We start from the raw sequence: 25557 nt of genomic DNA, 5'->3' as shown, positions 1-25557 counted from the left end.
CAGACTAACTGCTTTTTTGAAAGTGGCAGCTTTATTGCGCTTAAGGTGGGGAAAAGCTAGTCTAACCGATTTCAAGAGCTTTTCTGTATCCCCTGTTTGTGACTCATTAGAGAGGCTATCTAACACAAGATGCTCAATGACATTAAACCCTATGATAGGACACTGTTGCTGGTCACCTTTTAGTACTAATACTGGTACAAGTAGCCCTGGATCATTAGCACCAAGTTTAAATGGTATCTCAAGCCATCCTACATAAGGCATATCCGTTCCATTAGCTGCCACAATATTGAGAGTGTTATCAGGGTCAATAAGTTCATTCACATTTTTCAATGACACGTCAGGTAAGTTTGTTTGTTTCCATAACTCATCTACAGCATACACCTGGGACCCCGAGTCCCAGAGTGCTTCAACCCTTTTGTTACCCAAAAAGCACCGAATAAGACATTTCTTTCCCACTAACTCCCTGACCGAAGGTAATTTGCCACACTGTTTCTTATCTGTACGCTCGACAAATGACTGCTTATGTCTCTTCTGAACGGGGCCACATGTGTGGGGCTTACATTCCATTTTCATAGCACCACTGTAATACTGGGACCTATCTGTCTCTGTGGTCACACCATGTCCCACTGGGGTAACCCTTTCTAGTTTAAAGCGTGGTTCCTAGCTGAGTTCTGTGCTTTGCAGCCTGCTCTGAAATGTTCACTACTTCCACATTTAAAACAGTGCTGACAATATTCTTCACCTGTCTGAATACAAGAATAACACCTGGGCTGAGGGCGACGGGGCATGTAGTACTGCTGAGGGGCGAACCGCTGCTGGAACTGTGCTGCCCCCCTCATCGGCCTGGGGCCTGGTGCTGGGTGGTACTGCTGAAGAGCTGATGGGGAGTGCTGGGTGTAGTAGTGCCTGGCTGGTGGATCTACCTGATATTGTGAAGGTGGAATGAAGGCGACCTGTTCAGGGTAGTGGTCAGGCAGGCGTTCAGGTCCTCCGCTGGTGGGCTGAGAAGTGGCTGTTGGTTTCTGAATAGTCTCTTTGATCTGGGACACTTCTGCACGCAGCTCTTTTAACAGCATCATCTCTGACCTCATCTCTTTGATCTCTGAAAGGAGTTCATTCGGCACAGTAACAGTATTCTGCTTTAAGACTGTCTTCTTCCCAATCGGGACTGGTGTGTCATCTAACTGGACAGTGTTCAGCGTTGTCACCCGTGCAGCAGCATTTTTCTTTTTTTCCTGTGGCTCTTTTTCATTTGCACATGCCATGTTTAATTTTTCTAACAGTACTTCATCTGATGTGGTGGTTAGCAGGAGGAAAGGTTGCATGTCACTCTTTACATTGTCACTCTGTAACCCCGTCAGAACTGTGTGTAGGAATAAACTCTGGACCAACGTGGGATCATACTTCACCCCTGATTCGGCTTCTTGAGATGCAAAAAGGATCCTTTGACGAAGATCCATTGCACGCAGTAGAAATTTCTGTGGGGACTCTTTATTAGTCTGCACTTTCGATGAGAGCTGCTTGTACAACTCAGTGGCTCCTCTCTCTTGATAGTGAGATCGGAGAATCCTTCGTAAAGAAGTTAGGGTAAGATTTTCTTTCCCTTCGAGGTAGCTTCTCAACTGCAGACCTGGTGTTATGGCACGAACCACTGCATCGATGATCTCATCCCCCTGGTAGCCTTTACTGAGCCCACTTTCTATCTGTCTGACCAAATTAGGAAATGTGAGTTTATCTTTTTGTCCGAGTTCCCCTATTTGTCCAGATATTTTGAAATCTTTGCGCCAGGGGGCAGTGTCTGGGGGCACTATGCTTCTCTTTCGCATTGCATCCCGACCTTTTTCACTTGGGTTGGCTATTCCTAGTTCAAAATCTTTTATACTTTCAATCAAGTCCTTTACACGTAGCAAATCTGACATTCCTCCATCTTCTAGCTCTAATTCAGCTCTTTCAATGTAGGTTGACACAATATTAATTAGTTGGCCTCGAGTCTTTCCTGTAAGTTGCTCTCTTTCCAGTCCAGATATTTGGATTTCAGCACATAACTCTGACAACTGTCGAAAATTCAGTCCAAATAACTTGCCTTTGATGTCCAACTGTAATTCCTCCAACGCCATTTTCGAGAGGGTAGACGCAGTTCAGCTGGCCGGATTCACTTCAAAGTCTTCCAGTGCCCTCTAGTGGTGGCTGTACGCACAGAGATGCAACTAGAGCACATGTAGAAACAAACCAGTAAACGGCGACGCCACTCCGACTGGGTTGATTGGGGATATTCGGCGCGAGCTTCTACCCACGGCGAGTAGACAACACTCGAACGCAAATATCCCAGCGGTGCCTCCAAAATGTTGCGCTCTCCACTATAGTAAGGGAGATACGGTGTTGCGGGATCCAGAAAAAAACCACAAGACAAGCAATGTGATACGTCTTGACTCAACAGTGGTTTACTTCGAATGCCCCGATCTAATGCAAACGTACGCGCACCACAATTTCCGGTCCAATGATCTAAATCGGTCCGACACGAAACACGAACCGAAGCAGGCGTTCCATGTTTAAATAAACATTTTCGATATATATCATTTGTAAACCAATAGAACTACGCAAATGTAACCAAAATAGGAAATACGATAATTTACAACCTGTCACAAGCCCATAGCACAATCATGAATTTGTTTGTGAAATTTCTCCCTAAATTGAAAATACGTAGTATCAAGGCTGATTTCCAATAATTGGGAGATGTGGTCCAGTTTAAGTTTGGTTCTTTCATGCAGAGAAGCATCTGAGACTGCTGCTAGGCTTGGGACAGATGTAAAGAGATAAGTCACATTGTAAGAGGCCAATGTTTCCTCAGGTTCCAATATGAGGTCTTTGATACTCTCTTCAAACCCTGTGGTGTTCTCTACGTGATATTCTGTGTTACCAACCAACGGAGCTAAGATAGTTTTTAAATATTTGGCTACATTGCATGTAGAGGAGTCAATGCTACAAACAATGGGTCTGAGGGGGAACCCTTCTCTATGTATTTTTGACAGGCCATAGATACATGGCGTAGCCTCTCCCGGGTATAATCGAAAATACATCTGTTTGTCTATATGTTTTCCTTTCTCTAACTTTTGGATACAGTCTATAATTTATTTTTTGTATCCATTGAACGGGTCCCTTTTTAGTTGCTCATAAGTGATAGAATCACTGATTAACCTATTTATTTTGTCTTCATAATCCAATGTACACTGTACACCTACGCTTGTCTACTGGCAAAATAGTAATATTTTTATCTTTTTGTAGAGTAGTTAACGCCTTTCTCTCTTCTAATCTCTTATGTTGGACGGAGGTGGTTTGGCACTACTGAGAAGGGCTGATATTTTAATGTGTTCTGCCTCTGCATACGAAAGTTTGTTATTTCTAATAGCCGATTCAGTCGCTGTGATGTAGTCTATTGTAGGTATTGTTTTAGGAGTTACTGAGAAATTTAAACCTTTGGTTAGTATAACCTTTTCTGTCTCTGGGAAATCTCTGTCTGACAAATTTTTGGTCCAATTCTCTCTTGAAATCTGCTCAGTCCTAATTTTCCCCCTGTTTACCAGTAGCTGTGATTGTTTCTGTCAAAGTAATTTTTGAAATTTACCCTTTTGTCTCTCTTTGGTTTTGCTGTGGTGCCTCATGTCTCCGGATTTAGTGAATTCACACACTTCCTGATAGATTTTGGGGGTAAGTTCAGTTTGTAAACGCTGATAATAAATTTTTATTTCTGTCTGTTTTTTTATCTCTATGTTAAGTCTCCTAATTTGCAAATTTAGTAGGGATATATATACAGTAAAGTCTCGTTATATCGATATCGGATATATCGATAGTCCCGGTTATATCGATACTATTTCTATGCACGCACGGGGAAAATTACATGCAAACAGGGTCGGATATATAGATAGTCCCGGTTATATCGATATTTTTTCGGACTCCCTTGAATATCGATATAACGAGACTTTACTGTATATATAGGGCCGAAACTACCAGTAAGACTTTAGTTCGCTGAAGAAGCATCTTGGATAAGAAGCGAAACGTCCGACACCTTCAAAAAAGTACAGATGACGGCTGAAGAAACCTTTACAACTATTTCTGCAGACCCAAATCCGCACAGCTTCCCACGCATGCGAGCTTTCCCCAAAAAAACAGCTGTCCAAAAATCGCTCTCCCTGCTAACGGAGAAGCCAGAAAAGGTCACCTGTCTAAAAGAGGCGGCGCCGCCGACCGTGAGCCCGACGCGGCGTTTGCTTCGTGGCGATCCCACCCTCTCCGCTTCGGTGGACACCCCTCGCTGCCCCCGATTGATGTGCGAGTAAGATGCTGTCATGCTGGAGAAAATTGTTGTACGCGTTTGTTACGAAACAGTTATTTTCTATCGTCATTTTGTGCAATGCTGCTCCGGCAAATAAACATCCTACTTGCTCTATATTGTCACGTTTTGATTGACAGCTGGGGGCGGGGCCAGGCCTCCCCGCTTCTTCAGGACAGCGGGTACGAAAACAGGACGCTTTCAACTTGTATTTGGTACTTTTATTACCAGTCGTTTTTGTTGTAGCTGTTATATATATATATATATATATATATATATATATATATATATATATATATATATATATATATATATATATATATATATATATATATATATATTCGGTTTGGCATATGGGAGACGAGGGTTCGAATCTCACTTGTGGCAGAGAAAATGAGCAGAAATGAGCACAATGACATCATCCAGTGTGGGTCCTTGGGCAAGACCCTTCACGCTAATGCCTACCTCATACAATGATGAGAGACAATAAATGGAATGACATGCCGGCTCAGACGTCGCCCGGCCAAACAAGGTCTGCGTCAGGTGCTGGGGAACCAGAGCACCCTGATGAAAAATGGGCTACTGGAACAAAGCGGAGATGGACGAGATGCGATAACATGGCTCTGTTGGAATGCTACTACTCAAGCAACCCTAGTCAGAGGGGTTACATGCGGAGAATGGGGGCTGAATGGTTACTTCGAAACCCACAGTCACGGTTGACCACGAAACAACTAGTAGCTCAGTGTTCTAATATCCACAAACGGCAATTGCTATCACAACTTGAGATTGATGAGGTACAACACAAATTCCGAGGTGAAGGGCCCCAGGCTGCCACATCACAGGAAGAGGTTCAACCAGAGATTGGGAGGCAAGCCCCAATGAATAATGAGATTGGGAAGCCAGCCCCAATAAATGAAATGCTGAGCGAGGCAGCAAATGACCTGAGAGATAAGATCATGGCAAGAATGAAAACTGGGCAACGAAGGCACTGATTACAACGGCTGGTGACTCTGAAAGAGGAGCACAGCAACCTCCCTGAACAGAACCCAGTTACCATCACAGCGGCAGATATACAAGGAAGAGTCTCAGGTATGAAAAACTGGACGGCACCAGGCCCGGATATGGTCCACACCTACTGGCTAAAGAAACTCACAGCTCTCCACGATCGCCTAGCAGCACAAATGAACCAGCTGCTGATGGATGGGACTCACCCAGGATGGCTAACCGAAGGGCGAACAATCCTGATCATGAAGGATTCCTCAAAGGGTGCAGTTCCTTCCAACTATCGGCCAATAACCTGTCTCTCCACAACATGGAAGCTCATGTCAGGCATCATTGCGGCTAAGATAAGTGGACACATGGATCAATACATGAGCAAAGCACAGAAAGGCATTAGTAGAGATACTAGAGGTGCCAAACATCAGCTGCTGGTTGACAGAACAGTCGCTCAAGACTGCAGGTCCCGACATACCAACCTGTGCACAGCCTGGATTGATTACAAGAAAGCATATGACTCGATGCCACACACATGGATCAATGAATGCTTGGAGTTGTATAAGGTCAACAGGACCCTGAGAGCCTTCGTTGCAAACTCGATGAGGATGTGGAAAACCACACTTGAAGCCAATGGCAAGCCACTAACGCAAGTGTCCATCAAATGTGGCATATACCAAGGTGATGCACTCTCCCCACTGCTGTTCTGCATAGGACTGAACCCCCTCAGCCAGATAATCGCCAAGACAGGCTATGGATACCGCCTCAGAAATGGAGCTACGATCAGTCACCTCCTCTACATGGATGACATCAAGCTGTATGCTAAGAGCGAAAGGGACATAGACTCCCTGATCCACACAACCAGGATCTACAGCAGTGATATCGGAATGTCATTCGGGCTGGAGAAATGTAGTCGGATGGTGACTAAGAGGGGCAAGGTAGTTCACACTGAAGGGGTCTCACTCCCTGAAGGAACAATAGCAGACATTGAAAACAGCTACAAGTACCTCGGTATACCACAGGCCAATGGCAACCTCGAATTAGCAACAAGGAAAGCGGCTACGACCAAATACCTCCAGCGGGTGAGGCAAGTCCTCAGAAGCCAGCTCAATGGCAAGAACAAGACCCGGGCAATAAACAGCCCTGCCAGTGATCAGATACCCTGCAGGAATAATAAGGTGGCCAAAGGAAGAGATTCAGACCACGGATGTTAAGACCCGAAAACTCCTCACCGTGCACGGAGGGTTCCATCCCAAGTCCAGCACCCTGAGACTGTACACAAGCCGTAAGGAAGGAGGCCGGGGACTAGTGAGTGTGAGAGCCACTGTCTAGGATGAAACATCCAATCTCCATGAATACATCAAAGAGAAGGCTCCAACGGATGATGTACTCAGAGAATGTCTCAGTCAATGGGGAACAGAGGATGAGGTGCTGGAAGAGGGACAATCATGGGAGGAAAAGCCTCTACACGGGATGTACCACCGAACCATAGCAGAAGTGGCTGATCTCAAGAAGTCCTATCAGTGGCTAGAGAGGGCTGGCCTAAAGGACAGCACAGAGGCACTCATCCTGGCTGCCCAAGAGCAGGCCCTGAACACCAGAGCCATAGAGGCAGGGATATACCACACCAGACAAGACCCAAGGTGTAGGTTGTGCAAAGAGGCACCTGAGACAATCCAACACGTAACTGCAGGGTGTAAGATGCTGGCAGGGAAAGCCTACATGGAGCGCCATAACCAGGTGGCTGGCATAGTCTACCGAAACATCTGTGCGGAGTATGGACTGGAAACCCCAAGGTCAAAATGGGAAACACCTCCCAAGGTGGTGGAGAATGACCGAGCAAAGATCCTGTGGGACTTCCAGATACAGACCGACAAGATGGTAATGGCCAACCAACCAGATATCGTGGTCATAGATAAAGGGGAAAGGAAAGCCGTTGTCGTGGATGTAGCGGTACCGAGTGATGGGAACATCAGAAAGAAGGAACATGAGAAAATCGAGAAATACCAAGGGCTCAGAGAGGAGCTGGAGAGAGCCTGGAAGGTAAAGGTGACAGTTGTGCCTGTGGTGGTCAGAGCACTCGGGGCAGTGACCCCCAAACTCGATGAGTGGTTGCAACAGATCCTGGGAACAACATCGGATATCTCGGTCCAGAAAAGCGCAGTGCTGGGAACAGCACGGATACTGCGCAGAACCCTCAAGCTTCCTGGCCTCTGGTAGAGGACCCGAGCTGAAATGGGGACAGACACCACCCATGGTGGCTGAGACGAGGATTTTTTTTATATATATATATATATATATATATATATATATACTGTATAGTGCCACTTAGCAGTTTTTTTGACAACGATACTAGTGCAACGTGTTCTACCGTAAACAAATTCCTTGTATGTTCTACATACTTGGCAATAAAGATGATTCTGATATATATATACAGTAAAGTCTCGTTATATCGATATTCAAGGGAGTCCGAAAAAATATCGATATAACCGGGACTATCGATATATCCGACCCTGTTTGCATGTAATTTTCTCCGTGCGTGCATAGAAATAGTATCGATATAACCGGGACTATCGATATATCCGATATCGATATAACGAGAATTTACTGTATATATATATAGGTCCCTGCTCTCAGTCTATGAGGTCTGTCATGTGGGATAGCTAGTTTATATATATATATATATATATATATATATATATATATATATATATATATATATATATATATACAGTAAAGTCTAGTTATATCGATATTCAAGGGAGTCCGAAAAAATATCGATATAACCGGGACTATTGATATATCCGACCCTGTTTGCATGTAATTTTCTCCGTGCGTGCATAGAAATAGTATCGATATAACCGGGACTATCGATATATCCGATATCGATATAACGACACTTTACTGTATATACAAAGAGAGAGAGAGAGAGAAAAAGAGAGAGAGAGAGAGAGAGAGAGAGAGAGAGAGAGAGAGAGAGCATAAATCATCGTCTCACCCCCCATGGGTCCCCCATTTTAGCTCGGGTCCTCTACCAGATGAAACACTGGACGTGATGTTATTCTGTCCATTTGTGCCAATGGATGGTCCTCACATGAGATTAGTCTTGACGTTGAGAGTGGTGTGGGAGCTGTGCCTCAGGGATGGGAGGTTGTGAATTTGGGACACATCGTCAGTAGTGTGGCAAAGAATCATTGGGTGTTTCGGCCTTTTAATCACTAGACACCCTCATCGATGGTGGTCAGCGACAGGTTGATCACGCCTGCGCTTGTGTCCCATGCCCAATCAGATGTTCAGAAGCTGGTGGGGGGGGGGTCTTAGTCTTAGGTTCCTATGAGCCCAACAAGGGTCTTTCCTCTTCATCCAGATCCAGTGGCTGCTTCTTTCTGCCGCTTCAGAGAGTGACCTAACTGTGTGCCGCACAGCCTGTCCATGGATACCCAGGTCTTTTAGCAGCCTGATGGTGGAGGAAGCCACAAACCCTCTGCATCCAACTTCAATTGGATATACCTTGGTTTTCCATCCCCGCTGTTGCGCATCCACTGCGAGTTCTGTGTAGCGCAGCTTCTTGCGCTCATAGGCCTCTTCAACAGAGTTTTCCCACGGGACTGTGAGTTCTGCAATGTAGACAGCCTTGAGTGAAGGGGACCAGAGCACCAAGTCTGGTCTGAGGGTGGTGGCTGCAATCGCCACTGGGAAAACCAATTGCTGGCCAATGTCAACCCGATCTCCCAATCGCGGACCCCGGATAGCTGTCCAACTTCTGGTTTGGCAGTAGGATGGTTGGGCTTTTTCTGTCCCTCTCGGATGAAAGTCAATGGTGCTGTGCTGGACGTGGTGGCTCTCATTGGCAAGGAGTTGATGGTATTCCTCTTGCTCTCAAGGACAACTGCCAAACTCTTAAGGACCTGGTTGTGCCTTCAGGTGTAGCGGCCTTGTGTGAGGCTGGTCTTACAACCGGTCAGGATGTGTTTGAGAGTTCCTGGAATTCGACAGAGGTCACAGGTTGGATCTTCGCCATACCATTGGTGGAGGTTTTTTGGAGAAGGGAGCACATCATTGATAGCTCTGATGATGAAGCTGATGTTGCTTGCCTCCATTTCCCAGAGATCCTTCCAGCTGAGCCTACTCTTCTCCAGGCCTTCCCACCTCATCCATTGTCCCTGCTTGGCAAGAGAGACAGCCTGTGCAGTTCTTTCAGCTTCCTCTTGGCGGCGCACATCTGCCATCACCATTTTCCTTCTTTCCGATGTTGAAGCCTTACACCAAGATGGTTTGTTTGTATGGCCAAACCCCCCTCTTTCTAGCTGAACGTGTCCCACAATGTCGCTGTGCCTTAGGGCTGCTGTGGCCTGCTGCACTGCAATGGATGGCGTCCATTTCCGTCCAGTTGATGGGGGGGTGCAGCGTGACTGTTCTTCCGGTCTCTGGAGTCTGTGAGGGTCATCTGAAGTCTCACTTTAGCGCACTTGTACTCTTCGGTGAGGCTTGTGATTGGAAGCTCAAGGACCCCTTTGCCATAAAGGCCGATGTTGGACAGACAGCGTGGAACACCAAGCCAGTGTTTTACATATCTAGTGATGGTTCGCTCCATCTTCTCCACAGTTGAGACTGGGACCTCATAGACTGTGAGTGGCCACATTACCCGAGGGAGAAGTCCAAACTGCAGACACCAGAGCTTGAGCTTTCCTGGCAGCTGAGTCTTGTTGATGTTTTCCAGACTATTGGTGATGTCCTGCTTTAGTTGCTGCACTTGATCTTTGTCTCTGAGGCGTGCATTGTACCACCTGCCCAGGCTTTTGACCGATTCCTCAGACACCGTTGGTATTGGGTCATCACCAATGCAGAACTTCACATTTTTTACCCGTCCCTTGACGATTGAGATGCTGCGTGACTTGCTCGGCTTGATTTTCATCCGGGCCCATTTGATGTTTTCCTGCAGTTTTCCAAGTAGCCGCCTGGTGCAAGCTGCGGTAGTGGTCAAGGTGGTCATGTCATCCATGTATGCCCGGATAGGTGGGAGCTGGATCCCATTCCTTGTTCGCTCACCTCCCACTACCCACCTTGAGGCCCTGATGATGGCCATTGTGAAGGCCAGGGGTGAAATCGTACAACCTGCCATGATGCCGACTTCTACACGCTGCCATGTCGTTGTGAAGTCAGGTGTTGTGAAGCAGAGTTGCAGGTCTTCGAAGTAGGCTTTTTCCAAGGCAGTAATGGGTAATGGAACATGGAAGAAGTTGAAGGATTCCCAGAGAAAGTTATGGGGAACTGGGCCAAATGCATTGGCCAGGTCGAGGAAGATGACATGAAGATATCTCTTGTCTTTCTTTGCCGCTTGGATTTGGTGCCAGATCATACTAGTGTGCTCCAAGCAACCAGAGAACCCAGGGATGCCAGCCTTCTGTACAGATGTATCGACGTACTTGTTCTTCTCCAGGTAGGTGGAAAGTCTCCGTACTAAAACATTAAAGAAGATTTTCCCCTCAACGTTGAGAAGGCTAATTGGACGGAATTGACTGATGTCCTCCTTGGGAATTAGTACACCTCCGGCCCTCCGCCATGCCTTTGGTATTATGCCTTTCTGCCACACAATCCTCATGAGTCTCCAAAGATAACGCAAAACATCTGGTGCCGTATTGTATTGTCCACTTCCTTCCATTTTGGAGGGCCAGTCTCGAGGTTGAATTCTGGTGGTTCAATAGGGGGGATGTCATGTGGGATAGAGAGTTTTTCCTGCCTTTTTGTGTCCTGGTGGACCTTTTCCAGATGCTTTTCAAGTTCCTGCTTGGAGGTTTTCAGGATTCCGCTTTTGTCCTTCGCGAAGAGTTCTGACAAAGGGGTTTTTATAGAACCGTGTTCTTGTGTGTTCCTTGTACTTGCGATGTTTTCTCAAGTATTCTGCCCTTCGTAAGGTTGCTAACCGGCATTTGATGTCCCCTTGGAGCAGCATGAGACCTTCTTTCTCTGCATCAGAGGCCTTCTTCCACTGTTTTCGCGGGTCCCTTCTTTCTCTGACCAGTCTGTCTATCTCTTGCTGCCTCCTGGATTTGGTTGGTGGTGGTCTTGCATTGGCGGTTTTCCGGATGTACACTCCAAAGCGCTCCTCCCCGTAGTGATAGATGATGTCGCCAATATTTCCCAGCTTTTTCTCTGCTGTGCCCACTTGTTGCTGCAACATTTCTACACGGCTGTCATCGAATCCATCCTGTGTTCTTCCATCATCGTTTGGTTCGGGGCCGCCACAAAAATGGACAAAATCCGACTTCAACGGACAGTTAGGACGGCGGAAAAAATCATTGGCACCGACCTACCCACTCTCGAGGACTTGCACACTGCAAGAATCCAAACTAGGGCGCGGAAAATCCTACTGGACCCTCCGCACCCTGCCCACCACCTTTTCCAGCTACTCCCCTCAGGCAGGCGCTACCGATCCATGCGCACCAAATCCAGCAGACATTTAAACAGCTTCTTCCCCCAAGCCATTAACTCTTTGAACTCTTTGAACTCTTTCAACAGTAGCCAAAATGGAACTGTATAGCACTTAGCAGTTTTTTGTTTTTTTTTTGACGACGATACTAGTGCAGCGTGTTCTACCGGAAACAAATTCCTTGTGTGTTCTACATACTTGGCAATAAAGATGATTCTGATTCTGACTGTTGCTCCAAGATTTTGGTCAGATCGTTATTGACGGTTTCCCACTCTCTTTTCTCGACAGCTTTTGGCCACTTCACACGTGGTCTGTGCCAGTTGATCTTGTCCTCCCTGGGAGGTCTCTGTGGTTGCGTGGGCTCTTCCACCTTTCGTTCTTTAAGTGCATTACCATCTTCCCTGACAGGGGTGTAGACGCTCTGCGAACTTTGGTTGTCGTCCCGTCGCTGTGCTTCACTCGACTTATTTGACGTCTAACTTCGTAAGAAATATTGGTCAATGCGAGGCCCTTGTCTCTGCTTTCCCAAGCACTGTCTCTTCCCTTGGTGGATCTTTAACCCGATAGCTGATGTTACTTTTGCCCAGCCACAGACGCACACCTTGAGTGAGTATCCTGCTGCCGTTGTCTCATGTGCCATGTTCTTGCTCGTAGTCAGGTTCGTTCCTGGGTCGGTAACCGTGTTGTCAGTCGTTGAGCCATCTTGCGCCCCCGCTCTCGCAGGCTCCAGGGGTATCTTTCTCTGTATTCTTTCTGTAGCATTTAGCGGGTGCCTCCAACAAACTGAACCAGCGTTGGTGACTGCCACCATGGGTAGCTAGCTGGGTCGGTAACCGTGTTGTCAGTCGTTGAGCCATCTTGCGCCCCCGCTCTCGCAGGCTCCAAGGGTATCTTTCTCTGTATTCTTTCTGTAGCATTTAGCGGGTGCCTCCAACAAACTGAACCAGCGTTGGTGACTGCCACCATGGGTAGCTAGCCCATGACAGCCCCAGTGGGGTCTATTCCCTCCTGTCAGCTGTCTCTCCAAGCTGTCACACAGACTTTCCTATGTTGTCAGCTGTCCTTTCACAGCAGTCACTGGATAGCATCCAGATACTAAGAATCATGAAACACTGGACGTGATGTTATTCTGTCCATTTGTGCCAATGGATGGTCCTCACATGAGATTAGCCTTGATGTTGAGAGTGGTGTGGGAGCTGTTCCTCAGGGATGGGAGGTTGTGAATTTGGGACACATCGTCAGTCGTGTGCCATCGTCAGTAGTGAGAGAGATATAGAGACAGATAGATAGATAGAGAGAGATAGAGAGAGAGAGATAGAGCGAGAGAGAGAGAGAAAGAGAAATAGAGAGAGATGTTGAAAGATAGAGATCGAGATAGAGATCGAGAGATAGAGATAGAGATTGAGATAGAGAGATAGGTAGAGAGGTAGAGATCGAGAGAGGTAGAGGTAGAGATAGAGCTAGAGGTAGAGATAGAGGTAGAGAGATAGAGAGGGTAGAGATAGAGGAAGAAGTAGAGAGATAGAGAGGTAGAGAGATCGAGAGGTAGGTAGAGAGGTAGGTAGTGAGGTAGGTAGATATAGAGATAAAGATAGAGATAGAGGTAGAGATATATATATATATATATATATAGAGAGAGAAAGAAATAGGTAGAGATATAGATTGAGAGAGAGATAGAGAGATAGAGATAGAGGGATAGAGAGATATATAGGGAGAGAGATAGATAGATAGATAGATAGATAGATAGATAGATAGATAGATAGATAGATAGATAGATAGATAGATAGATAGATAGTTATATATATATATATATATATATATATATATATATATATATATATATATATATATATATATATATATATATATATATATAGAGAGAGAGAGAGAGAGAGAGAGAGAGAGAGAGAGAGAGAGAGAGAGAGAGAGAGAGAGAGAGAGAGATAGATATCGAGTGATAGAGAGATGGAGATAGAGATATAGAGAGAGATAGAGGGATATAGATAGATAGATAGATAGATAGATAGATAGATAGATAGATAGATAGATAGATAGATAGATAGATAGATAGATAGATAGATAGATAGATAGATAGATAGATAGATAGAGAGATAGATAGATAGATAGATAGATAGATAGATAGATAGATAGATAGATAGATAGATAGATAGATAGATAGATAGATAGTGTTGCGTCTCTTGAGGCTAGGAGGCAGGACTCAAGAGACGAAGGAAAGCGGGGGTTCGAATCCGAAGTACACGGCGAGACAGATACTTGTAATCAAGAAAAGTCTTTACTGGGAGCATGTGCACAAACAAAACAAGTGGCGATGAGTGAGGGAAAAAGATGGCAGACCTGACGGAAGGGAGGTCGCGAGGTAAGCTTTCTGAATACTCCGACGGAGACTGAATAGCGCAAACGGTAGATATAGTCAGAAGGCACAATCACGGGAATGACAAACAGCTGTGGGAACCCAGGTGCGTGATGATGGGGGGGGCCGTCTCCAGGGAGCAGCGGAGGAGATGACAGGAGGGGCGGGGCGCGCCCAGGACGGCGACGAGATGTGACAGTGCCCCCCCCTCAACGGACGCCTCTTGGCGGCCCACCAGGTTTGGAAGGGTGAGCCGCATGGAACGCCCGGATGAGAGATGGGTCGAGGATCCAGGCACGTGGGACCCACTGTCGTTCCTCCGGTCCATAGCCCTCCCAGTCGACCAGGTACTGCACTCCTCTGCCCATGCGCCTGGAGTCCAGTATCTCCCGCACGGTGTAGACCGGTCCGTCGGCCAACATCCGGGGGGGAGGTGGGGGGGTGGGCGTGGGGGCTAAGGAGCTGGTTTCCACTGGCTTGAGGAGGGAAACGTGAAAGACGGGGTGGATCCTCATGGTGGGTGGCAGCCGGAGCCTCACCGAGACCGGGCTGAGGATGGCCTCGATGGGGAAGGGACCCGTAAAGCGTGGGCCCAGCTTGGCTGAAGACCCTGCCAGCCGAAGGTCCCTCGTGGACAGCCATACCTCCTGCCCGACCTGGTAGTTGGGTGCCTGTCTCCGATGACGGTCCGCCAACCGCTGGTTCCGGGATGCGGTGCGTGTCAGGGCGTCCCTGGTCTCCTTCCAGACTCGGTGGGCCCGTCTGAGGTGATGTTCAATAGACGGGACCTCCACCTGGCCCTCCTGTGTGGGGAACAAGGGCGGCTGATAGCCACAGGCGGACATAAATGGGGACCGACCTGTGGCTGCGGAGACCAGGGAGTTGTGGGCGTACTCCACCCAGGGTAGGTGCAGGGCCCACGACGCCGGGTTGTGGAGGCACACGCACCGGAGGGCCGCCTCCAAGTCCTGGTTCTTCCTCTCCGTCTGTCCGTTGGTCTGGGGATGGTATCCCGATGACAGGCTCGCCGACGCCCCTAGGGACCGACAGAAACGCTTCCATACCTTGGACACAAATTGCGGTCCCCGGTCCGACACGATGTCCGTCGGAATCCCGTGGAGACGGACGACGTGGTTAACCAGGAGTTGAGCCGTCTCGATGGCGGACGGCAACCTGGTTAACGGGACGAAGTGGGCCGACTTGGAGAATCGGTCCACAACGGTGAGGACGACCGTCTTGCCACGGGAGGGGGGGAGGCCTGTCACGAAGTCGACGGAGATGTGAGACCAGGGTCTGGACGGCACCGGTAGCGGCTGGAGGAGTCCTGCCGGGGCCTGGTGGGAGGCTTTCCCACAAGCACAGGTCGGGCAGGCTTTCACGAAGCTGGTGATGTCCCTCCGGAACCCCGGCCACCAGAACCGTTGGGCGATGAGTTGGATCGTCCTGTTGACCCCCGGGTGACAAGCTATCTTGGAGGTGTGCCCCCAGACGAGCACCTCCGTGCAAAGAGGGGCGGGGACGAACAGGCGATCCTTAGGACAGCCCCTGGGGATGGGGGTCGTCCCCAGGGCTTGCTGAACTTTTCTCTCAACCTCCCACCTCAGGGCACCCAGGATGCGTTGTGCCGGCAGGATGTTGGTGGTGGTCTCCTCCCTTTCTGCCGGCTCATGGATGCGGGATAGGGCATCGGGCTTGGTGTTCTGTGACCCTGGGCAGTAGGTGAGAGAAAAGTTAAACCGGGTGAGGAAGAGTGACCATCGGGCCTGTCGCGAGTTAAGTCTCTTGGCAGACCGGATGGCCGCCAGGTTCTTGTGATCCGTGTAGACGGTGAAGGGGTGTTTAGCTCCCTCAAGCCAGTGTCTCCATTCCTGCAGGGCCAGGACGACCGCCAGCAGTTCCCGATTTCCGACGTCATAATTGGCCTCGGCGGGGCTGAGCCGGCGGGAGAAGAAGGCGCATGGGCGTAGCTTCTGGTCGGTGGGAGAGCGCTGGGAAAAGACGGCCCCTACTCCGGACTCGGATGCGTCAACCTCGACCGTGAACGGGAGCTCCGGGTCGGGATGACGCAGGACAGGGGGGTTGGTGAAGGCACGACGGAGGCGGTTGAATGCCCCCTCAGCATCGGGAGTCCACCTGAAAGGGAGCATGGTGGACGTGAGGTTAGTGAGGGGAAGTGCCTTCTGACTATACCCGCGAATGAAGCGGCGGTAGAAGTTGGCAAACCCCAAAAACCGCTGAAGCTGCTTGCGCGTCTTTGGGATCGGCCATTCCACCATCGCTTTGGTTTTGGCGGGGTCGGCCCTGAGCTGCCCCTGCTCCACGACGAACCCCAGGAACGACAGAGAGCGGACATGGAAGTCGCACTTCTCTGCCTTCACGTAGAGCCGGTTTTGCAGGAGCCGCGCCAGGACCCGTCGGACGTGTTGCCGATGTTCTTCTGCAGAGCGGGAAAAAATAAGAATGTCATCAAGGTAAACAAAAACGAAAACATTGAGGAAGTCCCTGAGCACATCATTTATCAGATTTTGGAAAACGGCGGGCGCGTTCGTGAGCCCGAACGGCAACACCAGGTATTCAAAGTGCCCTAAAGGTGTCTTGAATGCTGTTTTCCATTCATCCCCCTCACGGATACGGACCAAATGGTAGGCACTGCAAAGGTCTAATTTAGAAAACATGGTGGCGGACTGAAGGGGCGCGAAGGCCGAATCCATGAGGGGGAGAGGGTATCTGTTACGGATGGTGATGTCGTTCAGGCCCCGGTAGTCAACGCATGGGCGCAGGGATCCGTCCTTCTTCTCGATAAAGAAAAACCTTGCGCCCAGCGGGGAACGCGACGGGCGAATGAGTCCCGCCGCTAGAGAGGAGTCTATGTAAGTGCTCAGGGCTTCCCGTTCCGGTTGTGAAATGTGGTAAAGTCTGGAGTCCGGTAATGGAGCCCCTGGCTGCAAGTCGATGGCGCAGTCATACGGTCGGTGGGGTGGCAGGGATTGGGCTCTGTCCTTGCTGAACACCTCCCGCAGGTCATGATAACATTGTGGCACGCCCTTGAGGCAGATGGCCTCGGGCGGGCCAACGCGGGAGGGATCTTGCCCTGCCGTAGTCGACCGTAGGCAGTTGGGATGGGTCGTGGGTATTGAGCCAGGGAAGACCCAATACCAACGGCGCATTCCGGGAGGGCATGACTAAAAATTGCCGGTGCTCCACATGGTTCCCCGCTACCCGAAGTTTGAGCGGGGCCGTGATGTGCGTGACTCGCACTAATAGTCCTCTGTCCAGGTCAACGAACTCCTTGGGGGGCAGGAGGTCGATAAGCTGGCAGCCCAATGAGTCAGCCAACTCGGGATCGATAATGCACCCGTCGGCCCCCGAGTCCACTAATGCCCGCACTGTTTGGGAGCTGGAAGGCCCAGTCAATTCACTTTCCAGCTCCAATCGCGTTACGGGGGTAGGGGGTTTTGCCTCCTGCGGTCGCCTATGTCGCTTCTTCGACAGGGACTTACATGTGCCGGAACCTCCCGACGTCGCACGCGCTCGCTGCCGGGGTTGGTTCTCCACGACCGGGTTCGTGGCTCGTCGGGCCGCCGACCGCTCAGCTCCCTCCGTCGCTCCCGAAGGCGGTGATCAAGGCCGATGACAATGTCGACCAAGTCGTCGAAGGTGGTGCCAGAGTCGCGTGTAGCCAGTTCGTCTTTGAGATCGGAGTTAAGACCGCGACGAAACACCCCCCTCAACGCTCGGTCGTCGTAGCCGCTGCCAGCGGCCTGAATCCGGAAAGCGACGGAGTACTCTGCAGCCGAGCGGGACCCCTGGACGCAGTCGAGGAGTCTTCCTTCTGCCTCAACTTCCGTGACCGGATGGTGGAATACCCGGCGAATCTCTGCCACGAAGTCCGGGTAGGAGGTGCACAGCTCCGGTCGAGACTCCCGGATGGCCAGCACCCACGTCTCGGCGTCTCCCCTGAGCAGGCTGGTGATAAAAGCTACCTTAGCCTCATCGCTGACGTAGGCTTGCGGCTGTTGTTCGAACACGAGCGCGCATTGCATTAGAAATTGCGCGCAACGCCCGGTTTCGCCTGCGTAGCGAGAGGGGTTGGGTAGCGGGAGCGGGTGCCCACCCGCGGACGGGGAGGACCGAATTGTGAGGGCTGCCAAACGTTCCTCGACCGTCTCGAATCGTTGAGCCAGCGAGGTGGTGATCTGGCGGAGTTCCGCGATGGCTTGCGCCATCTGGCTCGAACGCTCCGCTTGCATGGAGAGGGCGGTGAGGAATCTGTCTTCGCCGGCGGGATCCATGGGTGGTCGGAGTATTATGTTGCGTCTCTTGAGGCTAGGAGGCAGGACTCAAGAGACGAGGGAAAGCGGGGGTTCGAAGTACACGGCGAGACAGATACTTGTAATCAAGAAAAGTCTTTACTGGGAGCATGTGCACAAACAAAACAAGTGGCGATGAGTGAGGGAAAAAGATGGCAGACCTGACGGAAGGGAGGTCGCGAGGTAAGCTTTCTGAATACTCCGACTGAGACTGAATAGCGCAATCGGTAGATATGGTCAGAAGGCACAATCACGGGAATGACAAACAGCTGTGGGAACCCAGGTGCGTGATGATGGGGGGGGCCGTCTCCAGGGAGCAGCGGAGGAGATGACAGGAGGGGCGGGGCGCGCCCAGGACGGCGACGAGATGTGACAGATAGATAGTTAGATAGATAGATAGATAGATAGATAGATAGATAGATAGATAGATAGATAGATAGATAGATAGATAGATAGATAGATAGATAGATAGATAGATAGATAGATAGATAGATATAGAGTGATAGAGAGATAGAGACAGATAGAGAGAGAGATAGATAGAGAGAGAGAGATAGATAGAGATAGAGATTACTCTGTCCCTCTCTCATTTTACCTCCATTCTGTTGAGACAAACAACTGACATTTTTAAGAAATCGTTTTGAGAAACAAATTATTTGACCATTCTTAAATGTCTCTGTCTTTTTTTTCCCTGTTTGAGGTAGTGTCGAGGTATGGCGGGTGTTTCTAAAGATTGCCGCTGCTGATTAGGGGACTAACGCTCTTCTAGGGATCATATTGAAGAATGTGACACAAAAGCCCTTTTCTTCTCCTTCAGGATTGTCGGGATTAATCCATGGTTTGTTGTTGGCAAAACACCGCACAGTCCTGGTGGGTACGGTGTTTTGTTCACAAAAGTTAATGTAGTCTGTGATGGTGTTGGTGAGTGAGTCAATGTCTTCCCCATGAATCTCAGTAAAGAGCTCCCACCTGGTTGAATCAAAACAGTCCCGCAGAGCTTCTTCAGCTTCTGTGGACCATCTTTTGATCGTGCGGGTCACAGCTGGTTGCCTCTGGACAAGGGGTTTGTACACAGGCTGGAGATAAACCATATTGTGGTCTGCTCTTCCGAGAGGGGGGAGGGGGGAGGGTTTGTATGCATCCTTGGCGTTTGAATAAAATAGGTCCAATATGTTATTGTCTCTGGTGGCACAAGTTACATACTGTGTGAATGTTGGGAGGGAGGATTTCAGGGAAATGTGATTGAAGTCCCCTGAGATGATAAACAATGCGTTGGGGGACTGGGTTTGCAGCTTGTTTACAACAGATATGAGGGCATCGGAGGCAGCGCCGCCATTTGCCGTAGGGGGAATGTACGTCGTCACGGCTATGACGTGTGAGAATTCCCGTGGCAGGTAATGCGGCCGGAGGCTAACGGCTAGCAGCTCGATGTCCCGAGTGCAAAGTTTTTCCTTCACCGTGATGTGCCCAGGATTGCACCATTTGTCATTCACAAATACAGCAATCCCCCCTCCTTTCTGCTTACCGCTGCCTTCATTTCTGTCCGCTCGTACGAGTTGGAAGCCCTCCAACTCTGCGTGGGCGTCCGGAGTGATTGCCGAAAGCCATGTCTCCGTGACGAGTAGCAAGCTGGCTTCCCGGTACTCCCTCTGGTGCCGCGTTAGCGCCGCCAGCTCGTCCATTTTATTCGTGAGCGATCTCACGTTCCCCATGATGACGGACGGGAGAACGTGTCGGTATTTCCTCGTTCTTTTGCGCCGATCTTTCCCAGCCCGACATCCTCGTTTCCTCCTCTTCAGTTCATCGGGGATGTCTGGTGCGGCGGCCGCTAGTCCGCTATTAGCCCGCCACGCTAGTAGCTGGTCTCGACTGTAAACAATGGGATTCCGCGTGCGCGTGGATTCCCCGTTCACAGGAGCGATGAAAAAGTAAAAAATAACGGCGATGAGCAAAAGAAAAGATGCCCATCTCCTCTCCGTAGGTTTATGGAACGAGATTAGGCAAAGCAAAAACGGAAAAGTAAAGAAGTGAAAAAGTAGACAAGAAAGGGAAAGAGCTGCTGTGGAGGCAGCCACACAGGGGGCGCCATCTTGAGTATATAGTATATTATAGTATATTATTATAGTATACTATAAAATACACAATATTTACAATTGAGATGCTCATATTTGTTACATTTTTTTTGGCTGTAGTTTTTCAATTACATACAGTATAGTGAGTGATGTTGCCTTCTAATTCACTAGTGCTGGCCGACATAACCTGAACTATTGCATATTAGCATGGAACACTTTGCTTAACTAATCAGATGTCAAATGTATCATTCTGGGACAGCTACCTGAACAGTTACATCATAATTTTCCCTGATAGGTTGGTTAGAGCAATGTTTGCAGCGATGTCCACAAATTAACACATTTAATCCTCAATTATTCTGAGGAATGTCACATAATTTGCTTTATTTGTTAGTTAATTTATTGGTTTATTTATTTACCGATTTATTTATTTTAAACACAATTTTGATTCTTAACTATTGCGGTTATTGGACATGGGTGGATCGTGGACTGTTGTTTTTTTGTGGAGTATTGATGCTTTCTGTAACTGCAGCATGACTTTGGTTTACAGTTTCGCTTTCTTACAAGTACAGGGACACAACCAAACTGGGAATATCGAAAATTCAAAAATCATAGATACCCATTCAATTGCATTAAAATAATAGCAAAATGAGAACAAAATATGCAATTCTGCCAGGGTCATTATTATGTTGTTATAAAATGGATTAAGTTGTGTAGAAGAAAATGCATTTTCAAATTTGCCTTTGACAGCGAGCTCAGCAAAAGCAGTTAGGATGCTGTCTCATATAGCTTGTGTGTTTCCTATCACCACAGAGGGACAGGACTAAATGGCAATCCAGTCATCTCTGACATCTCTTTGATTCGTCTCTCACCTCATGTCGGTCCTGTTGAGTCTCCATTCAGCTCTCCACATCCCTACGTCAGCCCCCATGTGGAGCAGTACCTTCGCTCAGTACATGGAAGCCCCACACTCTCCATGATCTCTGCAGCACGAGGACTGAGTCCTGCCGAAGGTGAGACGCACCAAACACCTGGAACGCTGAATGAAACAAAATAAAAAAATAGCAAAATTAATATTGTATTCATTTGTTTTAATCACCTCCAAAACCCAAGTTTGACACTGTCACATTGAAACCCAAACTTTATGTCATCCACGTATTCCTAAAATAGCATATAACATACAGAGTACAAGCTAACATTAATGACTGCAGCAAATACTCATTACAATAAACATCATAAAACTACTTACCTACTTAATGACAAATACGTCTGTGTAAGCTCTCAGTCGTACAGGAGTGGTCCATCGATGAGAAGGTTTCTTCAGCCGTCATCTGTACAAAAGTGAAGGATGTCCGGCGCCACCAGGTCTGGACATTAGGGATATATAAATGGGGCCGATACGACCAGTCAGACTTTAGTTCGCTGACGAAGCCTCTTGGATAGGAGGCGAAACGTCCGAAACCTTCACTTTTGTACAGATGACTGCTGAAGAAACCTTCTCATCGATTAATGACAAATTTTGCAGTCATTTATGTGTCTTATTTTTTCTTTGCTATGCAAGAAAATGTTCCCACTTTCGTGTTTTTTTATTTTTGGAGAGAGATTTTACATGCGGCTAATTTTTATTCATGATAGCCTAGGCCAGTGTTTTTCAACCTTTTTTGAACCAGGTCACGTTTTTTTACATATGATTTTTTTTTTTTGCGGCACACCACGAACCATCTCACAGGAAAGAGGCAATCAGTGATGTGTTGACACACGGACAAATATTAAATTACCCTCCCAGTCTTTTCAGCACGGACACAGGACAATGACATAATATTGGCAGAAAATGATTAATAAAAGTTTGTAAAAGTTGGAAAAAAGGGCATTGGATAGTTTCTCAGGGCACACCTGATGATCTCTGACGGCATACTAGCGTGCCACGGCACAGTGGTTGAAAATCACTGGCCTAGGCTAATATATCTCCACACCGACAGGGTTGTGGTCAATAATAACAGGTTGAAGGGGGAAAACGTAAACTTATTGTTAATTTCACAATAATACAATGTTGCAATACTTGCTAGCATTGGTTTTCAATGGTCATCCTGTTGTGTGTGTTGATAAAATCAGACACAAACAAACCATGGATAATGACTGTTGAAGAAGAGACAACCAATGTGATGCACACAACTGTTATATATGTAGATTGATTCAGATTTCTAGTTAATCTAAATCACCAATGTCTGTGTGTAGTAGACCAAGGGGAAGAGAGCTCAGTGTTGCATGCTCAATGTCTTCTCTATGGTCATCTCAAATCCATTGACTTTTATATTACAGATTGTGCATATTAATCCATCAAAGACCATGTCTCTGTCCACAAAAATATCACCATTGTGGTGTGACAGGAATTGGGATTAAAGGAAAGGCAGATAGCAAATCAAAATTAGATATCATAAATTAGATATCAAGTAGACAGGATGAATTTAGTACAACAATAGCAAATCATCTTGTTGTTATGTGGAACCTATAGGATTTCCTGGTAAAAAGCAGAATTCATGGTTGCAACTATCCTAGAAATCCATCCAAGTCCTGATGGGGCAAAGGAGTCCCAATTTGCTTGATGATTGAACAGGTCTGCAAACTGGCAAGTCGTCAGGCTTGGGTGTGGTGAGAGAAAGAAAATGACCTCTCTTTTAAAAAAAAAGAACAAATGGAAAGACAAGCTACTGGTAATTCATCACTGAACAAAGGGCAGTAAAGTTGAGTTCGGGAGACTGAAAAAAAGGACAGTGAGTAGACATCCTTGTTTTGATTTACTCAACAACAAAATGGCACGAAACTTTGAAAACATGCAACCTTGCAACAGTGAACTTTTAAAGCCTGCTTCTTGATTACCTTTGAATGTGCTGGCCGATCACTGCATTCAACACTTAACTGCATAGATGTGAGAGTTATTTTGTGATGAAATGCTTGACACAAAATGTTTTGCACACCACTTAATTTTCTTTTGTGGATTAAAATTACTCTGATGAAAAGTCTTCTTCTTTTCCTTTCGGCTTTTCCCCTCAGAGGTCGCCACAGCGAATCAATGTCATCCATCTATCCCGGTTTTGTGCATCCTCTTCTCTCACACCAGCTACCTTCATATCCTCTTTGACCACATCCATAAACCTCCTCTTCGGTCTTCCTCTCGGTATCCTGCCTGGCAGTTCAAGGCTCAGCATCCTTCTCCCGATATAGTCATTCTCTCTCCTCTGGACATGTCCAAACCATCTCAGTCTGGCCTCTCTGACTTTCTCTGCAAAGCCTCTAACATGAGTTGTCCCTCTAATGTACTCATTCCTGATCCTATCCAACCTGGTCACTTCCAAAGAAAACCTCAACATCTTCAGTTCTGCTACCTCCAGCTCTGCTTCCTGTCTTTTCTTCAGTGGCACTGTCTCCAGTCCAAACATCATGGCTGGTCTGACCACGGTTTTATACACTTTTCCTTTCATCCTAGCTGAAAGCCTTCTATCACACATCACACCTGACATTTTTCTCCAGCCTGCCTGGACACGCTTCTTCACCTCTTTTCCACACTCTCCATTGCTCTGGACAGTTGACCCCAAGTACTTAAAATCCTCCACCTTCTTTATCTCTTCTTCCTGTAGCATTACTCTTGCACTTGGATCCTTCTCATTCACACACATATATTCCGTCTTGCTGCGACTGATCTTCATTCCTCTCCTTTCCAGGGCATATCTCCACATCTCTTGTTTCTCCGCCACCTGTTCCCCGTTCTTGCTACAGATCACAATGTCATCTGCAAACATCATGGTCCAAGGAGATTCTTGTCTAACATCGTCTGTCAGCCTGTCCATCACCATAGCAAACAAGAAGGGGCTCAGAGCTGACCCCTGGTGGAGTCCCACCTCCACCTTGAATTCCTCAGTCATACCGACAGCACACCTCACAACTGTCTTACAGTCATGATACATGTCTTGTACCGCTCTAACATACTTTTCCGTCACTCCAGACTTCCTCATGCAATGCCACAGCTCTTCTCTGGGCACCCTGTCATACGCTTTCTCCAGATCTACAAAGACACAATGCAATTCCTTCTGACCTTCTCTGTACTTCTCTATCAGCATTCTTAAAGCAAACACTGCATCTGCCGTACTCTTTTTTGGCATGAAGCTATACTGCTGCTATCAAATGTTCACTTCTGCTCTTAGTCTAGCTTCAACTACTCTTTCCCAGAGTTTCATTGTATGGCTCATCAACTTTATTCCTCTGTAGTTAGTATCGATGAGAAGGTTTCTTCAGCCGTCATCTGTACAAAAGTGAAGGTTTCGGACGTTTCGCCTCCTATCCAAGAGGCTTCGTCAGCGAACTAAAGTCTGACTGGTCGTATCGGCCCCATTTATATATCCCTAATGTCCAGACCTGGTGGCGCCGAACACAGCTATGATAGGTCCCTACTCTCAGGTTGGGGGGGGCGCGGGACCCCCCCCCTGTGGCCCCACTGATTGTTCCTACATTCCTGACTCTGTAGTTAGTACACTCTGCACATTTCCTTTGTTCTTAAAAACGGGCACGAGTACACTTCGTCTCCATTCTTCAGGCATCTGTTCACCATCTAAGATCTTGTTGAATAACCCAGTCAGGAACACCACCGCCACCTCTCCAAGACACTTCCATACCTCGATTGGTAAATCATCAGGCCCGAGTGCCTTTCCCCCCTTCATCCTCTTCAGCGCCCTCCTCACTTCATCCTTGCTAATGTTTGCCATATCTTGGTCCACAACAGTCACGTCTTCTACTCTTTGTTCCTTCTCATTTTCCTCATTTATCAATTCATCAAAGTACTCTTTCCATCTTGGCATCACACGACTGGCACCTGTTAATACATTGCCATCTCTATCCTTAATCACCTGAACCTGCTGCAGGTCCTGACCATCTTTGTCTCTCTGTTTCGCCAGCCTGTAAAGATCAGTATCGCCTTCCTTGCTGTCCAGCCGAGCATACAAGTCATCATAGTCCTCTTGTTTGGCCTTTGCCACCTTTACTTTAACCGTGCGCTGCATCTCCTTGTA

The 25557-nt window shown here is 47.9% G+C and overlaps 1 protein-coding gene across 3 annotated transcripts in view; it reads left to right on the top strand.

Annotated features, from left to right (window-relative positions):
- The window catches only part of gli2a (GLI family zinc finger 2a), a 159928-nt gene that overhangs the window by 88714 nt on the left and 45657 nt on the right, over positions 1-25557 (top strand). For all 3 annotated transcript variants that reach the window (XM_089003496.1, XM_089003494.1, XM_089003497.1), the window contains exon 4: positions 21311-21510. In XM_089003496.1, coding sequence (XP_088859622.1) covers positions 21311-21510 — 200 coding nt within the window. The remainder of the gene's footprint in view (positions 1-21310; positions 21511-25557) is intronic.

This window comes from Hippocampus bargibanti, linkage group LG08, assembly GCF_051943395.1.
Source record: "Hippocampus bargibanti isolate YZ-2025 linkage group LG08, ASM5194339v1, whole genome shotgun sequence".
NCBI lineage: Eukaryota > Metazoa > Chordata > Actinopteri > Syngnathiformes > Syngnathidae > Hippocampus > Hippocampus bargibanti.
The sequence above is the reverse complement of the archived record's forward strand: the minus strand, read 5'-3'. Positions and strand labels throughout refer to the sequence as shown.